Source organism: Mustela nigripes, chromosome 1 (assembly GCF_022355385.1).
Source record: "Mustela nigripes isolate SB6536 chromosome 1, MUSNIG.SB6536, whole genome shotgun sequence".
NCBI classification, from domain to species: domain Eukaryota; kingdom Metazoa; phylum Chordata; class Mammalia; order Carnivora; family Mustelidae; genus Mustela; species Mustela nigripes.
In genome coordinates this window covers 44,303,426-44,326,921 of record NC_081557.1, presented here as the reverse complement: position 1 = coordinate 44,326,921, position 23,496 = coordinate 44,303,426, and the positions used below count along the sequence as shown (strand labels likewise).

The window sequence follows — 23,496 nt, the reverse complement described above, 5'->3', positions numbered from 1 at the left end:
GGGGTCAGGGTACTGCAGGTGATGATGTAATGCAGGCACAGGAAGGCACACGGCTTAGCAGGGCAGACAGACTTTATTAGTGATATCAGTACAGCAGAGGTGCTCATGGAACAGGGGGGAGGGGACCCATGCCTGAACCAGTCCCCTCCTGCCCCTGCCGGACCCTACCAAGATGGGGCCTGGCCTAGACCAGTTCCTCCTGCTCCACCTGAAATGTGGGGGTGGAGAGCCAGGGGCTGGCTTTGCTTCTAGCTCCCCTTATCAATCCAGTATTGTCACTTCCTTGCAGGGATTAGGTCTCTCTCTCCCCAGCCCCTAAGCAGGGAACCCCAGCTACTGGGGAGGGGCCACTTTGGTGGGCAGAGGGGGGTGGTGCTGAGGCCTAACAATAGCCTCCAGGGCCCCTCCCTGCCCCATACCCTTGAGTTCCCTGGGACCCAACGCAAGCAGGTGGAAGGAGAACTGAGGGCTTCAGGGGGTATGGGCCCCCAGGCGTTTGGGCTTGAGGGAACCCCACAACGACTGAACGCCCCTGCGGACAGTCCACCCTACACGCCGGGCAACAGACTCAGCAGGGGGTGCTGGGAGGCAGGAGGTGGAGGCCTGGGAGCGTGCATCCAGACACTTCTGATAGCGGAGCTGTAAAGAGGCAGGTGGGGCAGTCACTCTCCAGCCTGCCCCCTGTGAGGTGGGCGTCATCACACCACCACCCTACCCACTTACCATGCACGCAGCCTGCACAGCCTCTGAGAGGCTGGCAGCATTGGGCTCACACCAAAACATGTGGCAGCAGAAGGAGGCTGGGCCGGCAGCCATGATGAATGCAAATGTGTGGACATCTCTGCCCACGGCCAGGAAGGAGAGGAAACGCACCCGACATTCCCCCAGCACTGCTTCCGTCTGGAGGGATGGAACCCGGTTAGAAAGGAACAGCCCAACCCTCTCTTCCACTGGGCACATCCACCTTACTGGCAGCTCTTCCTCAACCACCCCAGGCTCCCCTCCATGGCAAAGCACAGCCATGCCTTCTCCCACCCCAGTCTTTACCTGCTGATGCAAGATGGTAAGGGTAGCAGGAGCCACACTGACGTGACTTGGGGTCCACTGCTCACGGCTACTGGAGGACAGGACTGACTCCAGGGCCCCATTTATCACATCCACTCCTGGAAGATAAGGACACAAATATGACACGACTAGGAGTGGGGAGAGGATACCCCAGAGCCTTTGCTCCATCCCCACTTGACCAGTCCACAGCGCTGTATAAAGCTGCACAGGTATCCCTTCCTTGGTACCCTCCTCCTTGGCTTCAGTGATTTAGCACTTTTCTGGTTTCTTCTATATTGAATCCTAGGCTTAGCTTTCTTCACCTGACTCAGCTTCTTCCTTCAACCTTCAAAATGAACTGATCCCCACCTAAGCTCTGACCTCCCCTTATCCTGGCTCTCAGTGTTCACCCATGTTCAGACATTTACTGCATCGTACCACAAGAACTCCCAAATCAGCACGTATTAGCCACTCCTCTCCCAAGACAACCTTTGTTTTGTTCTATATCCACTTGAGGTATGTTGACTTGTGTGTGTGGCAGTGCATGCCAGTCATTACAGTGCACAATCCCATGCACACCTCACAACAATTGATTCTTTTATCACCATTTTACAGATAAGGAAATTGAAGTTTACAGTTCCCCTGCTCCTTCTTTTTTTTCTATTTTCAGAATTAGAAGGACTGTCAAATCTTAGTTGGATTCAGTAAATTTCTGTAATTTCTATAATGTGCTAAAAGGACAGTTGTAGCTTTTAGATCAATCAACATCCCCCTGTAAAAGAGTGGCTTCCTATACCTCAAAGTGCTATTAAATACTTCACTCTTGGTTGCACTCGGCCGAGAACCAAGGCAGAAGCAACAAATAGCATGGCAGAGGCATGGGTTCTGGTCCCTGCACTACTCATGAATGTGTGACCTACTGTCTTTACCTTCACAGCTAAGAGGTTAGAAGAAACGGCCAATGTAAAGACATGCAGCTCTGTGGTCCATTCCTGGGCCATCTCGCCCCTTTCAGGGCCTCTGGGCTCCCAGAGGAGCAGACCACATGGACCCTTTGTGGGCAGAGGACAAGGAAGAGGACAAATAACTTCCTCAAAAGCCCTCCCTCATCTTGGCCTTGCTCATCTTACCTTTGGCTGGATCAAGGCCCAATTCCCCTCGCAAGCATGCAAGTCCTCCAAAAACTGGCCTCATCTGAGCTGTCAAGCCTCATATTGTATTGCTCCCTGAGCTTCAAATGATTTATGTAGCATTTATTAATACCTAATCTTGGCAAATGCTCTGCTAGGCAGATGGGGAATACAAAGTAAGAAGAGTATGCCCTCAAGGGACACAGGCAGTAACTGTGAAAAAGCCTCTATCTGGAGTGCCCTTTCCCTCTAGACTATGTGAGAAACTCCTAATTTTCCTCCTTCAGGGTTCACCCAGGCCCCACCCAGGAAGCCTTCCCTGCTGCAGGGCAGAGAGGGAATGTTGCTGGGACAACTCTTAGCACATCCCAAGGACAGAAGGCAAGTTTATTTCATCTCTGTGTCCCCAGTCCCAGCACAGGGCTTATCTACTTAAGGAATTCCAGACACTTGAGCAAGACACCCTCAAGGCAATACTGGCCAATGCACTCCAAACTTGTATAACCAAGTAAACTAGGTGTCCACAGACGGGTGAAAACACAGGCCGTTCCTGAGTGGGTCTGGTCCGACTGGCAAGGGTGTGTTTGACATTTATGCCAGTCAGTGGAAAATCTCAAAGACTGTAAGTGTGAACAAGATATCAAAGTCAAACCATTTAATAAGCTCATAGGGCGTGGGGGTGGCGCTTGGCCTTGGAGCATGGATCAGCACTGAGGTGGGGAAAGTAGTGGAACACTGTGGCCTAGAAACAATCTGCCATATTTGGTGACAACTCAGGATTAAAAACTTACCCTGACCCCTAGCCCTGCACTCCGAATCCCCCTTACTCTACTATGCATTTTTTTCCCCCATATCAATTGTTGCCTTCCAACATACTATGTAATTTCATTATTGTCTGTCTCTCCTGACTAGAATGTCAGCTACCTGAAGGCAAGAATCTGTCAGTTTTGTTCATTAATGTGTACCAAGAACCTAGAATAGTGCCTTGCACAGAGCAGGCATCCAATAGTCACTTGTTGAATAAATGAATGATTTATGAATGAATCAATATTGCAGCCTCATGAGGAGCCAATGTTAAACTCCTAGAGGTTAAAAAGAGAGATGAGACAAAGCAGTAAATAACTTTAAAGACTCAATAGAGCAGACCCGTCGAGGTAACGGGCAGCAGAGGGGCAGTCAAGGATCGCAGACAGTTGTTTCATTATAGTGAGAACCTACATGAGGTGGTGGGTGGACAGGGGAGCAGGGGGAATAACTAGAAGAGGCAAAAAGGGTGTGGAAGTTGAGGGTGAAAAGAGAAAGAAATGAAGCAAAGGCGTAGAGGTCAGCCAAGCTTCCTTCCTGCTCCCTAAGCATGATTTTCTCACCCCCAGCTCCATGTCTCTGGCACTGCCTTGAATCCAACTGGAGTACCAACTCCCCTCCGCAAATCCAGGCCATCTTTCTAACCCCAGCTCAATCCCCACCCTTTCTAAGATGGGTTCCCTTATAGGATATAAGGTGCTGGTCATTAAAGTCAGCATGGTTTGAGGGGAAGAGCAGACAATTAAAGATGACCGGGGTTTGAGTCCTAGGCCTACCATCTCCTAGCCATGTCATTTGAGGCAGGTCTCATTCATTGTTGCATTTGTCTGTTCATTTATCCAGCCACCAAACAGTTGAGCTCTTCCTAAGTATCTTTTGATATGATATCTGACCACTTCTTGAAGTGGCCTCTTTTGTGCCTCCCCCTCTCTCTCCTTCTGCTCTCACAATCCTTATAATTTCTCTGTCCATTAAGTGCTGGAAGGTCTAAAAGCTAGGCCTAGCCTCATTTCTCTTTTCACTGTGGGCTGCCACACTCATGGTTTTGATTACCTCTATAACCCAATAATGCCACACTTTAATCTGTAACCCAATCCGCTTCTCTGTGAATCCAACTGCTAACCCAAGTTTGTTACTCAGCTTCCCCATCAAACTTGGTATGTCTGAAACTGAACTCCAATCTCCATACCAAAACTGGCTTCTTCCAGTGTCTGCTACCTTTAGAGAATGGTGTCACCATCCATTAATTCCCAAAGCCAGGAAGTCAGGAGTCAGCCTGAATACCTCCGTCTCTCCTCCCACCGTCAGTGAATCACCAAGACCTGTTGATTTTAATTATCTAAACACCTCTTGAGTCTGCACACTCTTCTTCAGCTCCACCATATTCCGTGATACTCTTCTTATTGGCCATGGCTACTCCAAGATCCTCTGAATTGATTCCTCACACCCACCTCCACCTGCTAAACATCTTTCTCCATGGTATAGCCAAAGCCAGCTTTTACAAAATTCAAATCTGATTATGCCAAGTGCTTTCCTGAAAACTCAGCTATAGCTCCTTGCTGCTCTCAGGATGAAGAACCAATGGTTAATGTGGCCTCTGAAATCATATAAGGTGTGAGTGCCACCCAGCTCCCAGCCTCTTCTGGCCCCAGTGGCTTTCTCTCAATGTCTTTGAAGTACCAAAGTGCCTTCCACTAGGGTCCTCTTCTACACTGTTCATCCTGCCTGGAGAGTTCTTCCCCTGCTTTATTCCTATCTCCATCTCGTTTATCCCATTAGCTCCCATTCCTTTTTTTTTATCTCAGTTCAAATGTCACTTTCCCAAGAAAGTCTTTTTCCAACATAGTTTTATAGCACCTCGCTACTTTCTTTCAGTGAATAACTCAGTTAATAATTAGACATTTATTATTAATATGATTATTTGACTAACTCCTTTTTTGTTTTTGTTTTTTTGCTTTCTGGTTTTTTCTGCTGTAACCTTCTGTAACCTCCACGAAAGCTGTGGCCATTGTTCTCCCAAGACCCAGCCCAAGGTGGGCTTCATAGGAATTCGTTAAGTGAATGAGCAAATAAATAACAGGTACTGTGAAAGCACTGGAAATATGAGACAACCAGACAGGCTCTACTCAGTTTCCTTATCTACAAAATGGGTATTACCATAATCCCAACCTGACAGGACTGTCAAGACTTAAATAACAAATAAGGAAGTACTTCACAAGCAATAAAGCATGTCACAACTATGCTCACGGCTTCCTCTCTGGATGCTCACAGCCTATCATCCTTAGCACTGCAGTACCAAACCCAGCTCCCAGCTGCTACCTGGTATTTACAGTCATCTCAGACCTGCCTCCCAAACCAATCAAAGCTTCTCCATGGGATGCAATAGTGCATCTCCCGATGTGCCTGGTTCACTGGTTCAAACTCAGTGAAGGCATGCCAACTGCTACTATAGGCAGAACACAGAGTGCAGATGGGACAGAGGTACAACAAGCTGGGATGCATTTTAAAGGGCAGAGTGACGTCAAGCAAGAAGAAGGTCTGGTAAAAAAAAAGGCATTAGGGGCAGAGGGTGGGCATAGCCTTGGTATCAAAGTGGTGGTCCCTGGGTGAAGAAGAACACACATACCAACAGGTTTAGCAACAGGCACGTTCCCCAGGTAATAGACTTGGAACTTTTGTACCAACTCATTCTTAGGTGCTGGAAATTCCACTGTGGGAAAGAAAAGAGGGATCAGTCGTGGTGGCAGACCTTGCTCACTCTCAGTCCCCACCACCAGGGCATAAGCTGGATATACACCCAGCCAAGGCCCTACCTCCCCCACTTCCCCATCTCCCTTTGGCTTATTTGATCCAAAGAATTTAGTCTCCATGTGCCCATGTCCACGTAGTAGTTTGTGCCTCCTCCTGAGTCACTTCACCTTTGCTGACAAAGCTGAGCTGGACCTGGCAGGGTTGTGGCACTGACCTTGGAAAGGGACATCCACCAGTTTAGAGTGGTCCAGGGAAAGTCCATTTACCAAGCAGCGGGCATTACGCCTTTCGGCCATGATCTGAGGAGAGGAGGGCAGGAGCAAGGGAGAGTCTGTTAGGTCTCCGGTGCCCTGGAGTCCCCCACCCCCACTCAATGACCCCACCCACATCCTTGTAGAGCAAACGCAGCTAGTCCAGGGAGCAGAGGGGGCCGTGCCTTAGAGCAGATCTCATGCAGGCTGGTGGCGATGTTCTTGGCAGGTGCCTCACAGCGAAACACGTGGCACTTGAGCATCTGGGTCAGCTTATCGCGAGCTACGTAGGCAAAGTCCCTGTTGGGGGAGGGGCACCTCAGTGTCTCCCAATGCCATCCAGTGTGAGGTGTCATCCCTACCCCACCCAAGCCCTCCCTGTCCGTTGCGACTCCTTCAGGGCTTCTGCCCTTGGGCTGGTGTCCTGTGGGTGCCGCCTTCTGGCTGGGGCATAGACAGGCAAGCATGCCGAGGTAGGGGAAGATGGGCGAGCACAGCGGGCAGGAAGGGGCAGGGCAGAATAGGGGAACTTCGGTGCTTTGAGGCATCTGGTCCAGATGTGGGAAGAGGAACAGACAAGGTAAATTAGACATAAGTACCTCTCTCTGGGTCCGGCAGCACAAGAGAGGCAAAGAATAGAGTTAGGAAGGAGGGCCCCCACTCTGACTGCTGGATGCACCCCCACCCGAGGATCCCCAGCCCATCTCCCACCTTCCACTGTCCCGCCCGACGCCCCAGACGCGGATGCTGACGATGGGCTGGGCATGCAGTAGGGCCTGACTCTGCGGCTCCACCAGCTTTAGTGTCTCGTCTTCCAGCTGTAGCAGCAGGTCCTTTCCCTGTGGGCCCAGGAAGCAGGCACTCAGTGGAGCCCCAGCTGGGGAGGTGGCCGATCTCTGCCACCTCCAGCTCAGGGGAGGTCAGCCACAGCTCTGGGCCCCTGGCCCTGGTGTGAGACCACCCGCCCTGCAGGCCTCACTCTACTCGAGTCACGTCTGTCATCTCTTACATGATATGGTTTTACGTGATCTGGTCACTGCTAGAAACCATCTCCCCAGGCCACCACCTGGGACTGCACACCCATCTCACCAGGCTGTCATTTGCGGGGGTTGTCACCTCCCTCCCCCAGTCATCGCTTGGGCAACCCAGCTCTCTCACGCTCTCTCTCTCTCACAGCTCCCTTCCCTTTCCACTGAACCGCACCCGCCAGCTGAGCCCTCACCTCCCCCCAGCCCCCAGACATGGGGTCGTGCAGATTGTTTTTGTGGTAGGAGAGCTGCCGGATGCAGTTGTTGACAGCCACGCTGCTGCGTCCAGGAGCCAGCTCCTCCTCGGTCATCTCCACCCAGCCTAGGGAGCGCACGGCGAAACACTGCCAGACACAGAAGAGGGGGTGGGAGGTACAACCGGAGGACCCCCCCAACACAGGATGCTCTCTGCTAAGAGCAGAGGAGTTTCTGACTCAGAACATGGCAGCTGGGACGGTGTTCTGAGCTAAGACTGAAAAGCTCCCCAAACAGGATATGGTTGGTGGGAGGGGGATGGTCTCAGATGAGACCCCTGCCAGTACAAGAAAGCATCTGAGCCAAGCCTGGATGGACCCCCTGCCAAGGTGCTGGATTGGCTGAGTTAGACTCTGACATGCTTCTGGCTCAGACACAGGGATCTGTGCTAAGACTGGAAGAGCTCCTAACTCAGGACCTGGAGAGCTTCCTGAGACCAGAGATGCCCCCCCAGAACATGACACAGGGGGTCTCCTGCACACAGAGGAGCCCCAACCTGGGGAACGGGCATTGGTCTTGAACAAACCTTGATCCCTGGGTTGGCATTCCGTGGGGGCAGCTTCTCCTCCTCTTGGGGTAATGGCTCTGGGCTGGAGGAAGATGGTAACACTTGGTACAGATCCCTGAACATGAAGCTGTCCTATGGTCCCTCCCAGAGAGATCCATTCCCCTGCCAGCACATTCTATCATGCCTTCCCACTCACCTGAGACTCTGAGCTGGGAAGGGCAATGTCCCCTCCTCAGGGTCCTTAAGTCCCAAATCCATAGGAGCCTCCTCACTGGGTTCATCCTTGGGAAAGGGAGAGAGGGGTCAGGGCCAAAATGATGTCCCTTCTCCCCCTTGCCCATTGTGAAGCAGGTCCCCTCACCTTCCAAAATTCTCCATCCTCAAAGCCTTCTCTGTGGGCAAAGCCTGTCCAAGTGAGCTAGGAAGAGGGATGGGAGTGATAAGTGGGTGGCTCGTCTGGCTCCAGCAGCACCACCCCTCCACCCTTGGACAAAAGACAATAGGCGTGTGAGCTCACCTGAGACTCCTCTTGGGGGCTGCTCCCCTGTGAGGGAGAGGCCCGGCCCGGGGGCTCCCACTGGGTGGTCCCTGTTGGGATGTGCCAGTAGTAGGTCCCTGAGGTATCCTGGACCCTCATCCATCCAGCCGGCAGGTCGGAATCCGTCTCGAAGGCGTTGGGGTTCCAGAAGGAATCTGCTGGGTAGGGGGACTGATGAGGGTCTGCCCACCCAACAAGCAGACAATAGGTACTTATGCCCAGTCCTCTTGCGGAGACCCCATGGTGAAGAGGAAGAGATGAGGGAAGGCCCCAACACAAGGTTCCTGCTTCCTTCTAGAGCTTGCAGTCTGGAGTCACAACATGGGGGACCACCAGCCGGGGACATGACTCAGGTCTCCTCCTGGACCCTGCTTCTGGCTAATGTGCCCACATAGAAGGAAGGAGGGAGGCAGAGAGAAGGGAAGGAGACTGGGTGACCCTAACTGACCTCCTGTCATGGATATCCATCTCTCAAGTACACGGACTTATCAGCAACTCCCGCACACATGTGTGCATTAGGATACACAACACATACAAGCCCTACTACGATCCTGTGCAGCCATCACACAGAAAATACCCGCAGAGACAGCAGGTATCACAGTCAGATGCACACACATGAGCAAGGGCAAACATACACACACACACTCCAACTCCAGCCATAGCCTAAGGCAGACACCACACGCAGAGGTATGCACACACACAGTTGTATGTTTCAGCTCCCATCACACGTGTGCAGAAGCCACACCCACAACAACCCCCCACACATGTGTGGGTACCACCCAGACAGTGAATGTACACTCAGTCAACCTCTGCCACATGTGTGCAGATACTACAGACACTCATACCCTAACCCCTGGCACACACAGATACGGGCAAACATTCTCTGCACATGTACACATACCTGTGACATACACCCCTCTTCTTCTAGCAGAGCCACACCACTCCAGCTCCGTAAGCCAGCTTCTGCCTCCTCTGCCTCTCCTCCCCACCCAGCCCCAGCCCACATCAAGCCCAGACTTGGGCTACCCCTCACCTGGGCTGCTGTCCTGCAGGATGATGGCCAGGAAGAAGTCCTGGGAGAACATGGCGCTGGTTCCCAGCCCCTCCTGCCTCCACCCTCCCTCCTCACAGCCCCTCCAGCCCAGCCAGCTGGGCTCACAGCCTGGTGCTGGGCTGCAGAGAAAAGCTCATCCCGCCCCCTTCTCACCAGGGCAGAGCGCCTGCCAGGCAAGATCCTCCCCCACCTGGCGCTCACTAAGGAGGGGCCAGGACCACCATGGGAGGGGACCTCCTTTGCGTGGGGATGGAGGGTCCTCATAAGACCCCAGCCCTTCCTGCTCACATCTCTTCTTTCTAATCCTGGCTCCCCTCCCCCAATCCTGAATCTCCATCCCACCCCACAACAGGCACCACAGCACCACAGTCAAACCTAGTCTTAGGGACACCAGGAAGCTCAGCACCTTGGGAATACCTCAGCCACCTGGGGCTCTGCAAAGCCTGGAGCTCTCAGCACAAAAAGGGTGTGGCTTCAGGGCTCCCAGGGATCCCTCCCCTGCCCAGAACCTGTCCTGCAGTTTGAGCCCCAAAGTGAGCCTTGAGGGCTGGGCCCCAGCAAGCTTGAGGATGGGCTTAGGGCTTCCCAGAACAGCCCCCCTCACCTGCCAGGGCCCAGCTAGGCTGCAGCGTCTCCTCGGCAACCGCAGCACCAGGCCGGCTGGGAGCGCCCAGACTGCTGACGTGCTTCCCGTTACCAGGGAAACGAGGAATCCTGACTGGTCCAAGAGGCAGCACTGAGGATACAGGCAGTCCCCAGACCCAGGCTGCTGGGCAACCAGGCACAGGGGTGCTGGGAGCAGGTGTGGTTACCCAAGGTGGCTGCACACCTGATGGGAGAGTTATTTCAGCAAGATGTCTTACCATCCTGTTTGCAAATGAGGTGGGCCCACAGAGGAGGGGCTCTTCTTGCCTGCCCAGCCTTCTAGGTAGCCATTACCACCTCGTCTCCCTCCACCCTCCCCTTTCCTCACGCCCCAGGGACTTAGAACGTCCACTCTTTCCCAGGGACCCTCTATCACCTTCAGGGCTCTCCTGTCAAATCTTCCGGGAACACGAGCACCGAGGGCAACCGTGCCCTCCACGGCCACACCCTTCTTCATGAAGGATCATACACCTCTTGAATCTGGGGACCAATTCGTCTTCTGACTGAGTCACGAACACCAATCCATCTGCCATCCCTGTTAGCCTGTACCTTCCTGCTTCAAAGAGCGTCATCCTTCCGATCTGTCCTGGAGGGGCCGCTCTCCTCCTCTCTCCCCAACCATCTGGGAGGCCCTTCTGGAGCCTGGCATATCTCCCTCCAAGCAGAGCCCCACTCAGGCCTTTGCCGCCGCATGCACACATTTATTCCAGAATGGACATCTCCCCTCTTGCGTCAACTCATTCAGGCGCTCACACACGGATTTAAAGGTTTGTGTATCATTCTTTCATCCATCCACGCATGTCTTCATGGTGAAACCAATGTAGTCATTTGCTCGGGAGTCAGTGAATCACGTAATGCTCTCTCCTCTTCTCCATCCCCATGTCACTACAGGAGTCCAAGCTACTACCTGCAATTTTTCCCTGGATCGCTGCAACAGCCTCACAGGTGGGCTCCCTCCTCCAGCTAGTCTCCTCCAATCTGGACTGCACATTACAGCCCACATGACTTTTCGAAAATACTGATCTATTCTCCACTTTAATACTCTTAATTGTTTTCTCTTGCCCTAAGGTTAGAACCCAAACTCCTTCCTGGGTTTGTGTGCTGTTCTCAGCCCTTAACCTCTGCCTCTCAACCTTATCTCTGATCACCCTCCACCCCTTGTCTCTCTCTCCCTGCGTGGCATGCCCCTCTTCCTCTCCAAGCCCAGCCTCCCTTCCTCAATCTTCACTGGACATATCACCCAGTCCTCCTTCAGGGATACATGTAAAGGTCGTGCCTTAAAACTGACCCACCCCCTCTCCCGCATCACGCACACAGGCAGGGCTGGGTCACCCTGCTGCACCTTCCCCACCCCAGTGCTCACCACGCTGATCAGAGCCGCCTGTCTATCTCTGTCTCCCTCACTAGACTGTGAGTGCCATGAGGACAGGAACCTCTGTCCCCTATAGTATGCCTTCTCAGCATTTAGGACAAGACCTGACACCAAGTATGAACCCAACACAGGTAGTTAAGTTCATTCACTCATTCACTTATTCATTCATTCATTCATTCATTCAGGCACTTATTCAATCAAAAACTTTGTGGAGATCCTAGGCTGGGAAGGGGAAAATAATTTTGCTCAATTCTACTCCGTTCCTACATGAGCCCAGACTTTCTCCGTGGCCTTCAGGATCATGGCACCACAATTACAAAGGAGTAAGCAGTGACTGGACCCTTTCCCCAGGCTGAGGCTACACCACTCCCTCCACTTTCCAGAGTCTCCACCAGAGCTTGATCCTTGGCCATCGCCTCTCACTGAGGTCAATCCCCATGCCCAGCAGGCCCTTTCCACTTCTTCAGCAGTTCCAGCCTCCTTCTCCCAGGAGGCTCACAGGTGCAGCTACTGCACTGACCATCCCAGCAGCCTCTGAGCAATCACGCCCTCCAGTATTTGGCTTCTGACTCAAACCCCCAGCCCCCCAAGCTAGGGCAGAGTCTGTAAACTAGCAACCGATAGACCAATACAAGAGTCAGACTTTGTATGGCCTGCATGGTGCTTTTTCAAAAAACAGAGTTGGTTGTTAATATCTAGAAATTGAGATATTTCACATCAGTGTCCAGTTTTCAGTTTACACTGAAAAGTGTCATGAACTGGCTCCATTGCCACTACATTTCCCCTCACCCAACCCTATAAACAGAGTGAAGCAGCAGCTGCTCCCTTCAAAGGAGGTCCAAGCAATGACCATGGAAAGTCACTAACATCACAGAAAAGAGAGGCAATCAGACTTTGCCTTTGATGGAAGCACTCGATACCACCTATGAGGTGTCCTTGCAAAAGCAAAACACCAAAAAAACTCTCAAATCCAAATCTGATCAAGTCTCTGGAACACACTCCCAAATTTGCAGGAAATCTAGGGGAAGAGAAACCTGCTCGATGGCACCACAGGGACAGAGTCTGCAAATTCAGACCACGGAAAACCCAGGCCAACTAAACCTGTGTCACCGATTTAAAACAACAACCTGCAAGCAGAAATAAAGAGGGACAGAGGGATGGAAGCGTAACATACAGCTCAGAGAAATTTTGAGATACACGTCCACCATCAAAAGGTCTAGGACTACTTGATTATTGATTCAAAATAATCAAAACTTTTTAAATAGCAGAGTGAGGGATCATTTATTAAACAACTGGGAAATCGTAAACACTGGATATTTGACAATATTAAGGAATTACTGTTAAATTTGTGTATGCAATATAATGGTACTGGGGATTGTTTTAAGAGTTTTGTTTTCTAGAAATGCATGGGTGAACACTTACGGATTTGAATGTTTGCTTTAAAATTACCTAGGCTAGGGCCTGGAGTAGATCAGGGTATAGATGCAGCAAGTTTAGTCATGTGCTAATAATTGCTGAAACTGCATCATGGGTAAACTGGGCTCACTATTCTAGTCTCTCCACTTTCGTAGATGTTTGAAAATGTCCATAATAAGTTTTTGGAAAAGGAAAGGGGATGATGCACTGCTCTTGGCTCCATGGCTCCATGAACTGCATGCTCCCCTGCAAAGGCTCCCCAGTTTGGGGTTTGGTACGGTGTCTGTTGCCAGGGGCACAGCAGAGTCCTTCCGAGGCTCTACTTAGACTCCAATCCACAGAACTCCAGGCTTGTAGCTATGACCCATCATCTCTGTCCTCTGTTCCTCAACTCTGTCTGCATCTCTACGTGACAGAGACTCAATTTATTTAAATGGGACACATTTAATGATCGGTCCTTGGAGTCCTAATACCTACTTTCTACTTTCTCCTCCTGTCCTACCCCACAAAGGATCTATTTATTCTTCCTTTATTTCCTAACCTTTAGTCAGTATTCTATTCCTGATACAAAGAATACAAAACGGTATCCTCGTAATGCCTTGAGTGGTGCTCTGCATACAAGCCCCGACCTCAGTCTTTCTGGGTAGACCTGCGTGGGGAGGTGCTGTTGCCTCCAAACCTGGCCTGGTAAAAGCTGGCTCACGTGCACGTGGCTCACTGTGCCGCATGCACCAGTGCAGGGTAAGCAGGGCTAAGAACTCGGGTCTAAACACAGTTCCACTATAAACACAGAATGTCTGTGACTATGGGAAAGCTACTTAACCTCTCCAGGCTGACTTTTCACCATCTGTAGCACAGGGCCCATAATAGTATCAGACTCACAACATAATTATGAGGATTCAGTACAATAACGCTGAGCAGAGGGCAGTACCTTGAAAGTGCTCCCTAAATGCAACAAGTCCACCATCCATCAGCGTCCACGATGGATGGATCTATCAGTTTGTGCAAACATTCTGAATATAGGAATAGTTTTGTTCAGGAAAACCCAGTTATGGCCTGCTGAGGACTGAGGACATGGGCTCTGTGGCTCATGCCCTGGCTGGCCCTGGCCTTGATTTGGAGAGGCCTGACCTCTGCCCTCTTGCCCTCCCATCTTCCCCATGTCAAGCTCCATAAGGTACCTGTGTCCTCCGGGGAGCCGTAGGAGGGGCTGCCCTGGGATAAGGTAGCCCAGCTTGAGTCCTCGTCACTGGCCGCACTGTTCCGCATGCCAAACAGGAGGCTGGCACTCTTGCTGTGATCTCGGGGACCGTCGGCAAGGGCCTGGGGTCTGGGGGGCACCTCCACACTCTCCGGGGGCTCAGGCAGCCCTTGGGGAGAAGACAAGTCCTCCTCCTCCTCCTCCTCGTCCTCTTCCTCATCATCCTCCTCGGCCTCCCCTGCCGCCTTCTCCTCTCCTTCATCCGGCCCCTGCTCTTGGGTGCTGATGATCAGGCCAGATCCTCGGAGCCCTCTGTTGGCCGCATTGTGGGCAGAGAGCTCCAGCTCAGAGTACAGGTGCATCAGGCCTTTGGGGCCCAAAGGTGCCATCTCAGGCTCCTGACTGGCCTCCTCTGCCAGGGTCAAGGTCACGTTGCGGTTCTGGTCACGATGGGCTGTGGCAGCCCGCCGGAGCTGGTTCTGGCCCTCCTTTAGCCACTTGGCATTGGCAGGGCCTGGCTCAGGCCCACCCCCCTCCCCCATGGCACTGCGCAGGTCCTTGGGTCCCACAGCCGTGGCCTGCAGCTTGGAGTTGAGCAGCTGGTTGTGGGCAGCGTGCAGGGGCAGGGGTAGGCTCAGAGCGGGGCCTCCGTGGCTGTTGGCATTAATGGCCGACTGGCTCAGTGATGACGGAACAGACATGGCCTTGGCAGATCCTGCGGGTGAGGAGAGGAGACCGCGTTGAGCCTCCAGGTGGGAACAGCAGCACCCCTACATCTGCCTGAGGCTGTGCTCTATACCTCCTCGACTCCCTCATGCTCAGCAGACCAGCACCCACCAGTCTGTGTCCTGGGAGCTATTTTCCCATGACAACGACTAGGCTTAACTCCTGTCCCCTCTCACCACCACCCACTCAACCACCATCTCCACCAAAGGCTAGAGCCAGGTCTACAGTCTCCCCTGGGCCCCAGTCCCCAGTCCTGAGCTTTCTGAGCCAGCACAGCCAGCCCCTGCTCTGCCCTCACTCCCAACGGCAGAGCCTCCACACAATGGCTCTCTGTGCGTCCCCACCCCCAGCTGATCCGAGCAGGGCTTACTGTGCCAGGGACCCAGTGGCTGTGGGACTGGCTCATGTGCTCTGGACACTGGACACTGGCTGCCCCCTTCTTCTTGCCATGCTGCTATCCACAGTGTCCCAGTGTGAGCTCCCCAGGCAGTATTCCTATCATCATCAATCACTGGGCTCAATCAGCCCTGAAGCCCAGCCTTACTAGGGACTGTGAGAATAGGAGAGAATGAGCTGCAGACCCATCTCTCAAGGGCATGGACCTGGGAAGGAAGGTCACAGAGGAAGGACCATCAGCTCCAATTCACGGCTCCTTTGGCTGGATGAAACTACATTTTGATGAGTGTTTCTATTAGGTACCTCACTTTGGGCACCACTCCATCTCCCAGACCCTATAATGTCCCATGTCTGGTGGCTCACTGCAGGGGCTTTTGACCTGTACCCTCCAGGCCTTCAGGTCTTGATCTGAACATCACCTTCTCAGTGAGGCCTTCCTCATACCCTTTTAAAACTGCATGCCCCCATGCCCTCTCTCAGCAACACCCAAACCTTCCCTGGTGCCTAGAACCATCTGTCAAGGTATTTACCAATATTATTATTACTATTTGTTTAATGATTGTCTCTTCATGACTATAATTTCAGTTCCATGGTGGAGGATTTTTTCTTTTTTTCAATGCCATATGCCTAGAGCTTAACACAGTAATGGCACAGAATGGGAATTCAATAAATATTTGTTGAAAGGCCCTCCTATTTCTTCCAGGCCTGATTTTAGCATTCCTCTGCCAGTTTCAGAAAACACACTTGGGCCACGTTACTGTGTCTCAACCACTGTTCGTGGTGGCCCAACCAAATCCCATCTGCCCTTCATGGGAGGGGATCTTCTGGTCCACAGTGACAGCCTCCCCCCACTTCCTGTCTCCTTGGACCCCTCTCACTAGAAGCCTTTGAGGATCACTTTCTCTGCCTACCTGTCCTTCCAGCCACATCACCCAGTGATCCCACCACCAAGGTCTCATTGCATCCTCCCCATCTCTCCTACCTTCCATTTCTCTACTCCCCTCCCTCCCTGACCCCTACTGTAAAGTGCTTACTCCCTGGACCCTCACTGCCACCACATCGCCGGCCATTCTCCCCGACCAACCACTACCCAATTCTCCCTCATCCTGGCCCCCTTAGCTCCTGCTGTCCACTTCCCCCATGCCCTCCCTGAGTCCTCCCATAAGGTCTCCTTGACCCTTGTCCCCAGCACACAACTCTCCCTCACTGCCTGCCTCTCACTGCTGCACACCTCTCTCTCTCTGACTCCCACTGTATGGTTCTTTTACCCCTATTTCTCACCTGAGAGTTCTCTCCCCACCCCAAAACCCCACTGAGGAGTTCTTTCTCCCCCTGACCCCCAGCCCTGGTTCTCTCTGCACCTCACTATAGCTCTCAGCCCTGAACACAGCTTTAGGCTGCCTGTCTCTCAGGTGGAGTGCATGACGCCTTTCCATCCTGCCTCCCTTCCCAGACCCTAGCACAATTCTGTGCGCACATCTGTGACATGCATTGAAAAAATGTTCCTGTCTGTGTGTCTGCTTCATGTGGAACTGCTGGGGCACTTGGTGTGGCTCCACCTGGGCAATAAGCAAACTCATGGTCACTGGCATAAATGAGAAAAATAAACAGCTACCTAGAACCACAGTAATCTTCCAAAAATGGAAACCAGATTGTGTCACTCCCCATTTGGAAAACTCAGATGGCTCACTGCTGCCTTCAGGATAAGGGCTGTGCACACTAGCAGGAGCCTCCTTGAGCAAATTCCTATGACCTCTCAGACCTCCTCCCCCTTCCCTGCCTCCTTCACACCTGACATTCCAGCCTCACAAAGGGTGGCAGATTCGAGAAAATGTCACACCCTAACAGCTCTGGCTCTTTGTTTACAGTGCTCTCCCCCCCCACCCCCGACCTGGAATCCTGTCTCCCCATGTGAGAACCTCTGCTCATGTTTCAAAACTTGGCTCAGCAGCACAGCTCCGAAGCAGTGAGCCTTTCCTATTTAGTCCTCCCTCTTCATGCTCAGGGGACCAGTCCCTCCTCCATGTCTCACGATAGCCGGTGCCCCACTCCAACCAAACACCTGAGACTGTGTCTTACTCAACTTCACATTCCCATTACCAAGGAGTGTGCATTGTGCATGTGCCACAGCGTGGGCCCTCAGGGTGGACCGAAGGAAGGATGGAGGGGACAGACATAGAGTAAGAGGAATTCGGAGGCTCAGAACTCAGAATCTGGAGGCTGGAGCAGACACCAAGATAAGCTTGTGTGGCCCTGTGGGCTGAAAGAAGGCAACGGGAGTGTTAGGGAGGGTGATGGAGAATGATGAAGTGTACCCAAGAAGGCAGGGCGTCCCAGAGCAGCGAGGACCAAGATCTGGAGAAAAGGAAGGGAGGGAGTTAGTGTAAGCCGACATGCTGGCCCAAAGGCTGCTCCACGGTGGCATCTCCATGAGTGTCAGGATGGTGGGAGACCTGTGGCTGGCAAGCGCAGAGGATCATGGAGATGACGAGCCCTTCTCTGATGCAGCCAGGCTTATAGGAGGTGAGGATAGGACCGACCTCCTTAGCACTTGGAGGTGTGATCTGGGAAAGACACACACACTGTGAGGCTGGGGCGCTGAAGAGCCAGGTCTTCTCCAGGACAGCCCTGTCCCCCTGGTCACCAGGGCAGAAGGTACTAAGGGAGAAATGAGGAAGTTCTGTTGTGAATAGCACTGAAGCCTAGGTACCTGGCTCAAGGCACTGTGTGGAGCCATCACCTAACTTATTGTGGTCAAAGGGTGACCAGCAGCCCAGTATCCTCAAAAAGAGGCACATTTTGGAGTTTGGTGTACCTGAAGCCTCTCAAAGGATGGAAAGAGCCACATGGATTCTGGCTCAAGGTAGGGAGCTGGGCGGAGCCCTCATGGAAAGGAGCTAAAAGAGTGGCGGCTAAGCCTGAAGGAGCTGCGGTGGGGGGCACATCCCACTCAAGGTCAAGCCTCCTGTAACCTGACAGCTTACTATTTGCAAGGCACTGTGCCAGGCATGGGGAAGAGTGATGAGTTATAAAGCAATGGTCCCTCCCCGGTGGAGCACAGAGATCAGCAGGGAAACCACCCCTTACTGTACAGAACAGTGCCAGTGTCTGGCCAGTCCCTGGCACCGATGAGCACTCCCTATTTGTTGAATAAATGATGGAGTACCGATGGGGAGCAATAAGGCACTACAGGGGTAAGAGTCTGTCTTCCTCTATCTAGCCCAGACATCAGCAAAGAGCTACTTGAGGAAAGGACTTTTTTTTTTATTTAAGATTTTATTTATTCATTTGACAGAGAGAGAGAGAGATCACAAGTTGACAGAGAGGCAGGTGGCGGGGGGGGGCGGGGGACGGTAAGCAGGATCCCTGCTGAGCAGAGCGTCCAATGCGGCCTCAATAGGACCCCTAGACCATGACCTGAGCCAAAGGCAGAGGCTCAACCCACTGAGCCACCCAGGCAAAGTCCAGGAAAGGACTTTTAAGTTGATAGAAGAGCACAACTCTCCTGGGACCACCCCCTGCACTAGCCCTCGCTCCCAGAGGAAGACCTCCCAATCCTCCTTCACAGAGGAAATAGAAGCCACCAGTTGAGGGATGTCCTCAAACACAAACTTGCTGTCTTCAACACCTATCCCTTCATCCTTCTTCCTAAGACCAACTGCTTCTTCTGTTACTTCCCTCCTTCCTTTCATGACTTTCCAGGAATTTTATACCACTGTTTATCCATTTTCTCTTCTATATAATCAACCTCTCCTTCTCAGTGGGACCCACTATCTACCAACTTACATGCAGAATGTTTCTTTACTGACACTCCTCCAGTGCAACTAACTGCTCGCTCTCTCTCGCTCTCTCTCCCCCCTGCCAGCTCAAGCAAACTTCTTGAAAAGACTTGTCTCTACTCACTGTTGTCACTTCCTCACCTTGCACTCACTGCTCAACCCTCTCCAATCCTGTTTCCACCCCCAGTACGTCTCAGTAACAGCTCTTGCCAAGGTCAAAAGAACCCTATGTCATCTAATCCAACCCACACATAATCTTGGTTGTATTCTCAGCATCCCTCGACACCCTGCTTCTCATCCAACTTTCATCCATGGCTTCCTCATGCTACATCTCCCGGTTTTCTGCCTACACTCTAATTCCTGTCTGGTGGCTTCTTAGACCCCTATGCTGGCGCACCTTCTTCTACCAGCTGTTACACACTGGGATTTCTCCTGGCTTATTCTTATGCCCTTTTCTCTTTCTCACCAAATATTCCATGTAAGTATTTATTCGTGTCCATAGATTTGGGTGTCACCTCATTGGGCATATACTGCCCATTTCCAAATTTACATCTCCATTTCAGACCCCTCATCCAAGCTCCAGACATGTACATTCAATTTCCTACTCAACATCTCCACCAGGATGTCTCAAAGGCTTCTCAAATATGCCTGCTTATGTTTCTCTCTCCCACACCCTTACTGGTCCTCTTTCAGAATCCTGGTTCATGGAGGGATATAACCACCTATCCTGTTGTGCAAATTAGAAGCAGGGGTACCATCCTTAACACTATCGTCTCCCTCACCACCCCCTACGTTTAATCAATCCCCAGATACTGATAATGTTATCTCCAAGGAAAATTTCTGGACTTCATCTACTCTCTTCATCCACTGTCATCACAATCCACACCAAGGACAAAGAATTTAAGGTCAAAATTATTAACGTGGCCTAAACTGTCCTGCTCGGTTTAAACTGGTCTCGGCCTTCCTCTCCATCTTCAGCCTCACTGGCCTTCTTTTGATTCCTCGAAGACCTCATGCTCTCTCCTTCCACAGTGTGTTCGCATGTGATTTTTCTCTTCTGCCTGGAACCTCCTTCTGGTAACCCTCAGCCTAACTAACTTGAACTCAACCTTTACATCTGAGTTCAAATGTCACATTCTCAGAGAAGTCTACCTCAGCTCTCTCTCTCTACCTCCCAGACCAGTTTAGCTTGTGCCCTTATGTATTCTCAAGGTACCATCCACTTCATGGTATTTATTACACTTGTCATTTTATTCTGATTCCCTCCTGGATTGTGGGACAAGATTGCAGTCTATTTTGTTCATAATTATATCTTCAGCGCATAATACTACCTGATATATAAAAGGTGCTCAAAGTTTATTTGCTGAATGAATAAATAATTAGATCGCTGCAATTTTTTTAAAAGATCACACTGTGTTGAGAGCATTTAATGGGAGGTAGGCAAGAGAATATATGCTATTAGAGCAATGAGGGGGAAAAGAGTGTTGGCCTAGATTAAATCTGGTAGCAGTGAGGATGGAGTGAAATGAATGGATCTGAAAAATATTTAGGTAGCGGATGTGACAGAATTTGGTGACATTAGATGCAGAGGATGAGGGAGAGAGGTTAATCTAAAATGTGGCCCAGGAATCCAGCTTGGATAACTGATTGGAAAGTAGCCATTTCTGGGAGCTGTAGGAAGAACAGATTTGGAAGAAGGGTAGAGAGGGAACACATGGAAGATAATTCAGCTTGGGATCTGTAGGTATGGAATTTCTCTTGATTCAATGGGGATGTCATGAGGGCAGCTGTATATGGAGTTCAGAAAAGAGGTCTGGGCCGGATACATACATTTAATAATAATCAGTATAGATATAGATATAGATATAGATATAGTTATATGAATCTGAAGACTTGGGAGGGACTAAAATACCAGAGGAGAAAGTACAGAATAAAAGAACACAGCTCAGGACAGAACCAAGAGCCTTACCAACATCTAAAGGGAGGGGAAGGAGATGGTAGCAAATGAGACCATGAAGGAGCAGACAATGCCGGACAAGAGAAACCAGAAAAATGCTTCCAGGAGAGTTAACTGCACACCACTGCATATACTAAAAGGTTAAAGGGGGAAACAGGAAAGTGTCCCTTGGAACCGGCCACATGGAGGTCTCCCGTGACCTTGGCTCCAGCAGTTTTGGTGGATGTCCACGACAGAGACCAAATGAAGTGGTTTTGAGAATGAATGGGAAGTGGAGACATGGAGACAGCAAGTGTAGGCAAGGTTTTGGCTTTGAAAGAGTAGAGAGAGATGGGACTATGCTGGAGGGCTGGGAATGCAAGAAATGCACAGGCAGATGCAAAATAGGTTCGGAATAACCTCTGAATTGGCGGTAGCAAAACTACTCTTAATGAGTGCTGCTGCGAGTGCTAGGCCTCCTGTCTGAGCTGGGGACACAGCCGGCCCCAGGGCACACCCCTCGGTCGCTGAGGGCACCTGAATGCGGCTTGACAGATTGCAGGCCAGGGACCCTGCAGAAAACCGTAAAGGCTCTGGCCACCTCACCCCACGTCCCATTCCCAGCCCTAGACCTCCCCTCCCCCACACCCCTCCCCCCATCGACCCCTCGCTTCGTGTACCCCATTCTCGCCCCTCTCCAGCCCCGAAGGACATGAGGTAAAGGTTGGGGAGGGGGCCTTGTGATGACCGAGGTGGAGCCTACAAGGGAGGGACAGGACGGCGGTCGGAATGCGCGCGGCGGGAGGACCGTCAGCGGGGATGGGGCCTGACCGGGGGACCCAGACCGAGGGACCAAAGGGAAGGGGCTGCAGGGTCCGCCGACTGCTGGGGCTCGGGATCCGACCTCCAGAGCTGAGCCCGGGCAGGGGCAGCTCTTACCTGCGTGGGGAGGCCCCAGGCCCAGGTGGCGGAGGTGGCTCAGACTGCGGGGCTCCTGCTCCGCGGCGGCTTCTCCATCACAACATCCCCCGCCCTGGAGCGCGCGGGCCGCGGGGCCGCGCCCCGAGCGTCGGAGGCGCGCGCGGGGCGGGGGGGGGGGGGGAGGTAGCGCGGAGAGGCGCCATCTTGGGCCGCGCGCGGGCACGGGCGCACGAGCCCGTCGCGGGCGACACTTGCCGCAGCTTGCCTGGGGGCCTCACCCTGCGGGACCCTCGGGCCTCCGTGCACCCTACCGCCCCGCTGCCCCGGCCAGCCGCCAGCCCTGGGCCCGAGTCCCCGGGTCCCAGAGCTCTGCCCCTGCCTCCGCCGACCCCTGCCCAGCCGGGCACCGCCCTCCGCGGCGAGGCCCCGGACTCACCGAGAGCGCCCCGCCGGGCCCTGGGTCCGCACCCCCGCGCGCGCCCCACCCACGAGGCTGGAGCGCGAGGGGCTGTGGCTGTGGCGGGCCGCGGCAGCCTGGGGAGGGGCTCCGAGGAGGCAGCTGCTCCACTCTTGCAGCAGCAGTCCCTGACGTCCTGGTGGAGAGGCGATGAGGACACAGCGTCGGGAATAATAATAATAGATCGTATTTACTGACCAATTACACTATGCCGGGCTCCGTGTTAGAAGTTTTTCAGGCATTCATCCGCACATCAGACGTGTGGAAGACGCCACTGTTACCCTTATTTTTCAGAGGCAGATGCTGAGATTCAGAAAGGCAGAGCGACTTGCCTGCAGTCGCAAGTTAAGTGCTGAAATCAGACTGAAACCTAGACGTTTCTTAACACTCCAGCCGTGATGCCGAGGGTAAACCTGCGACACCAAGGTCTCTCACATATGTCTGATATAAAGCCTTCCCTGGTAGAAATTCGTAAGAAAGAAGGAAAAAGAGAGAATGTGGACGAAAAGTGTGAAGGAAAGAACGGAGGGGCGCCTCGCTGTGCAGACTACTCCCTGGATTGTGGGGTAGTACTCAGTGGTCAGTGGCCAAGACGTCATCAAAGATATGAGGGGAAATGTTACCATCCAGAAACCTTCTCTGGGTTCATTCCTCTAAGGCAGAGGTTTCCATTTATTGTAAATGCTAACTGTGGAGCAACTGATTGGAGAAGCCCTCTAGGTACCTGAAACTAAAAGTGCCCGGATCTAAATATTATCCCATCCCTTTTATTGACCTTCTGAGAAGCTTTGTTGGGGTGTGAAAGAACCTCCCCAACACACACACACACTCACACACACCAGCCTGGATGCAGGTGCGCTTTGTCCATCCCAGTGAATGGCACCACCATCTACTGGATTACCCAAGCCAGAAGCCTCAAGCTCATCCTTGACTACACTTCTGCATAACTTGAGACGAACATAAATGTTTTAAGTTTAAATTTACTTATTATGGAAAATTTCAAATATATACAAAAGGAAACTTAACAGTATAATGAACCTTTATATACCTGTCATTCAGTTTCAGTAATTATCAACTCCTGGCCAAGAGTTTATTATGATTTGACAAACAGCTATGATATAGGAACCGTGTACCAGGTCCCAACTTAAACCTAAGGATCCAAAAATGAATCAAATTTAATTGTAATTCAACCTGAGGGATATAACATCTGACCTTGGTTTCTGAAAGATAAGTAATTACCCAAAAGAGAAAAGGTGTCATTCACTAATTCATTCTCTTTCAACT

The 23,496-nt window shown here is 52.0% G+C and overlaps 1 protein-coding gene across 6 annotated transcripts; it reads right to left on the bottom strand.

The window, feature by feature from the left end:
* Nucleotides 1-54: 54 nt before the first annotated feature.
* Nucleotides 55-22,291, bottom strand: APBB1 (amyloid beta precursor protein binding family B member 1). Of its 6 annotated transcripts, none has more exons than XM_059409306.1 (14): nt 22,192-22,291; nt 13,978-14,712; nt 8,289-8,467; nt 8,133-8,189; nt 7,968-8,053; nt 7,790-7,853; nt 7,203-7,352; nt 6,692-6,819; nt 6,166-6,280; nt 5,944-6,028; nt 5,605-5,688; nt 1,048-1,163; nt 724-900; nt 55-639 (listed from the first exon to the last, which is right to left on the bottom strand). In XM_059409306.1, the coding sequence occupies exons 2-14, from the start codon at nt 14,696-14,698 to the stop codon at nt 472-474; spliced, it is 2,130 nt and encodes a 709-aa protein (XP_059265289.1). In that variant the 5' UTR covers nt 14,699-14,712; nt 22,192-22,291; the 3' UTR covers nt 55-471. The 6 variants fall into 6 exon arrangements, with proteins under 6 accessions (XP_059265289.1, XP_059265305.1, XP_059265295.1 ...); XM_059409322.1 differs by lacking the exon at nt 22,192-22,291 and adding an exon at nt 21,774-21,900; XM_059409312.1 differs by lacking the exon at nt 22,192-22,291 and adding an exon at nt 21,774-21,898 and having other exon boundaries at nt 8,289-8,464.
* Between the last annotated feature and the right edge of the window lie 1,205 nt (nt 22,292-23,496).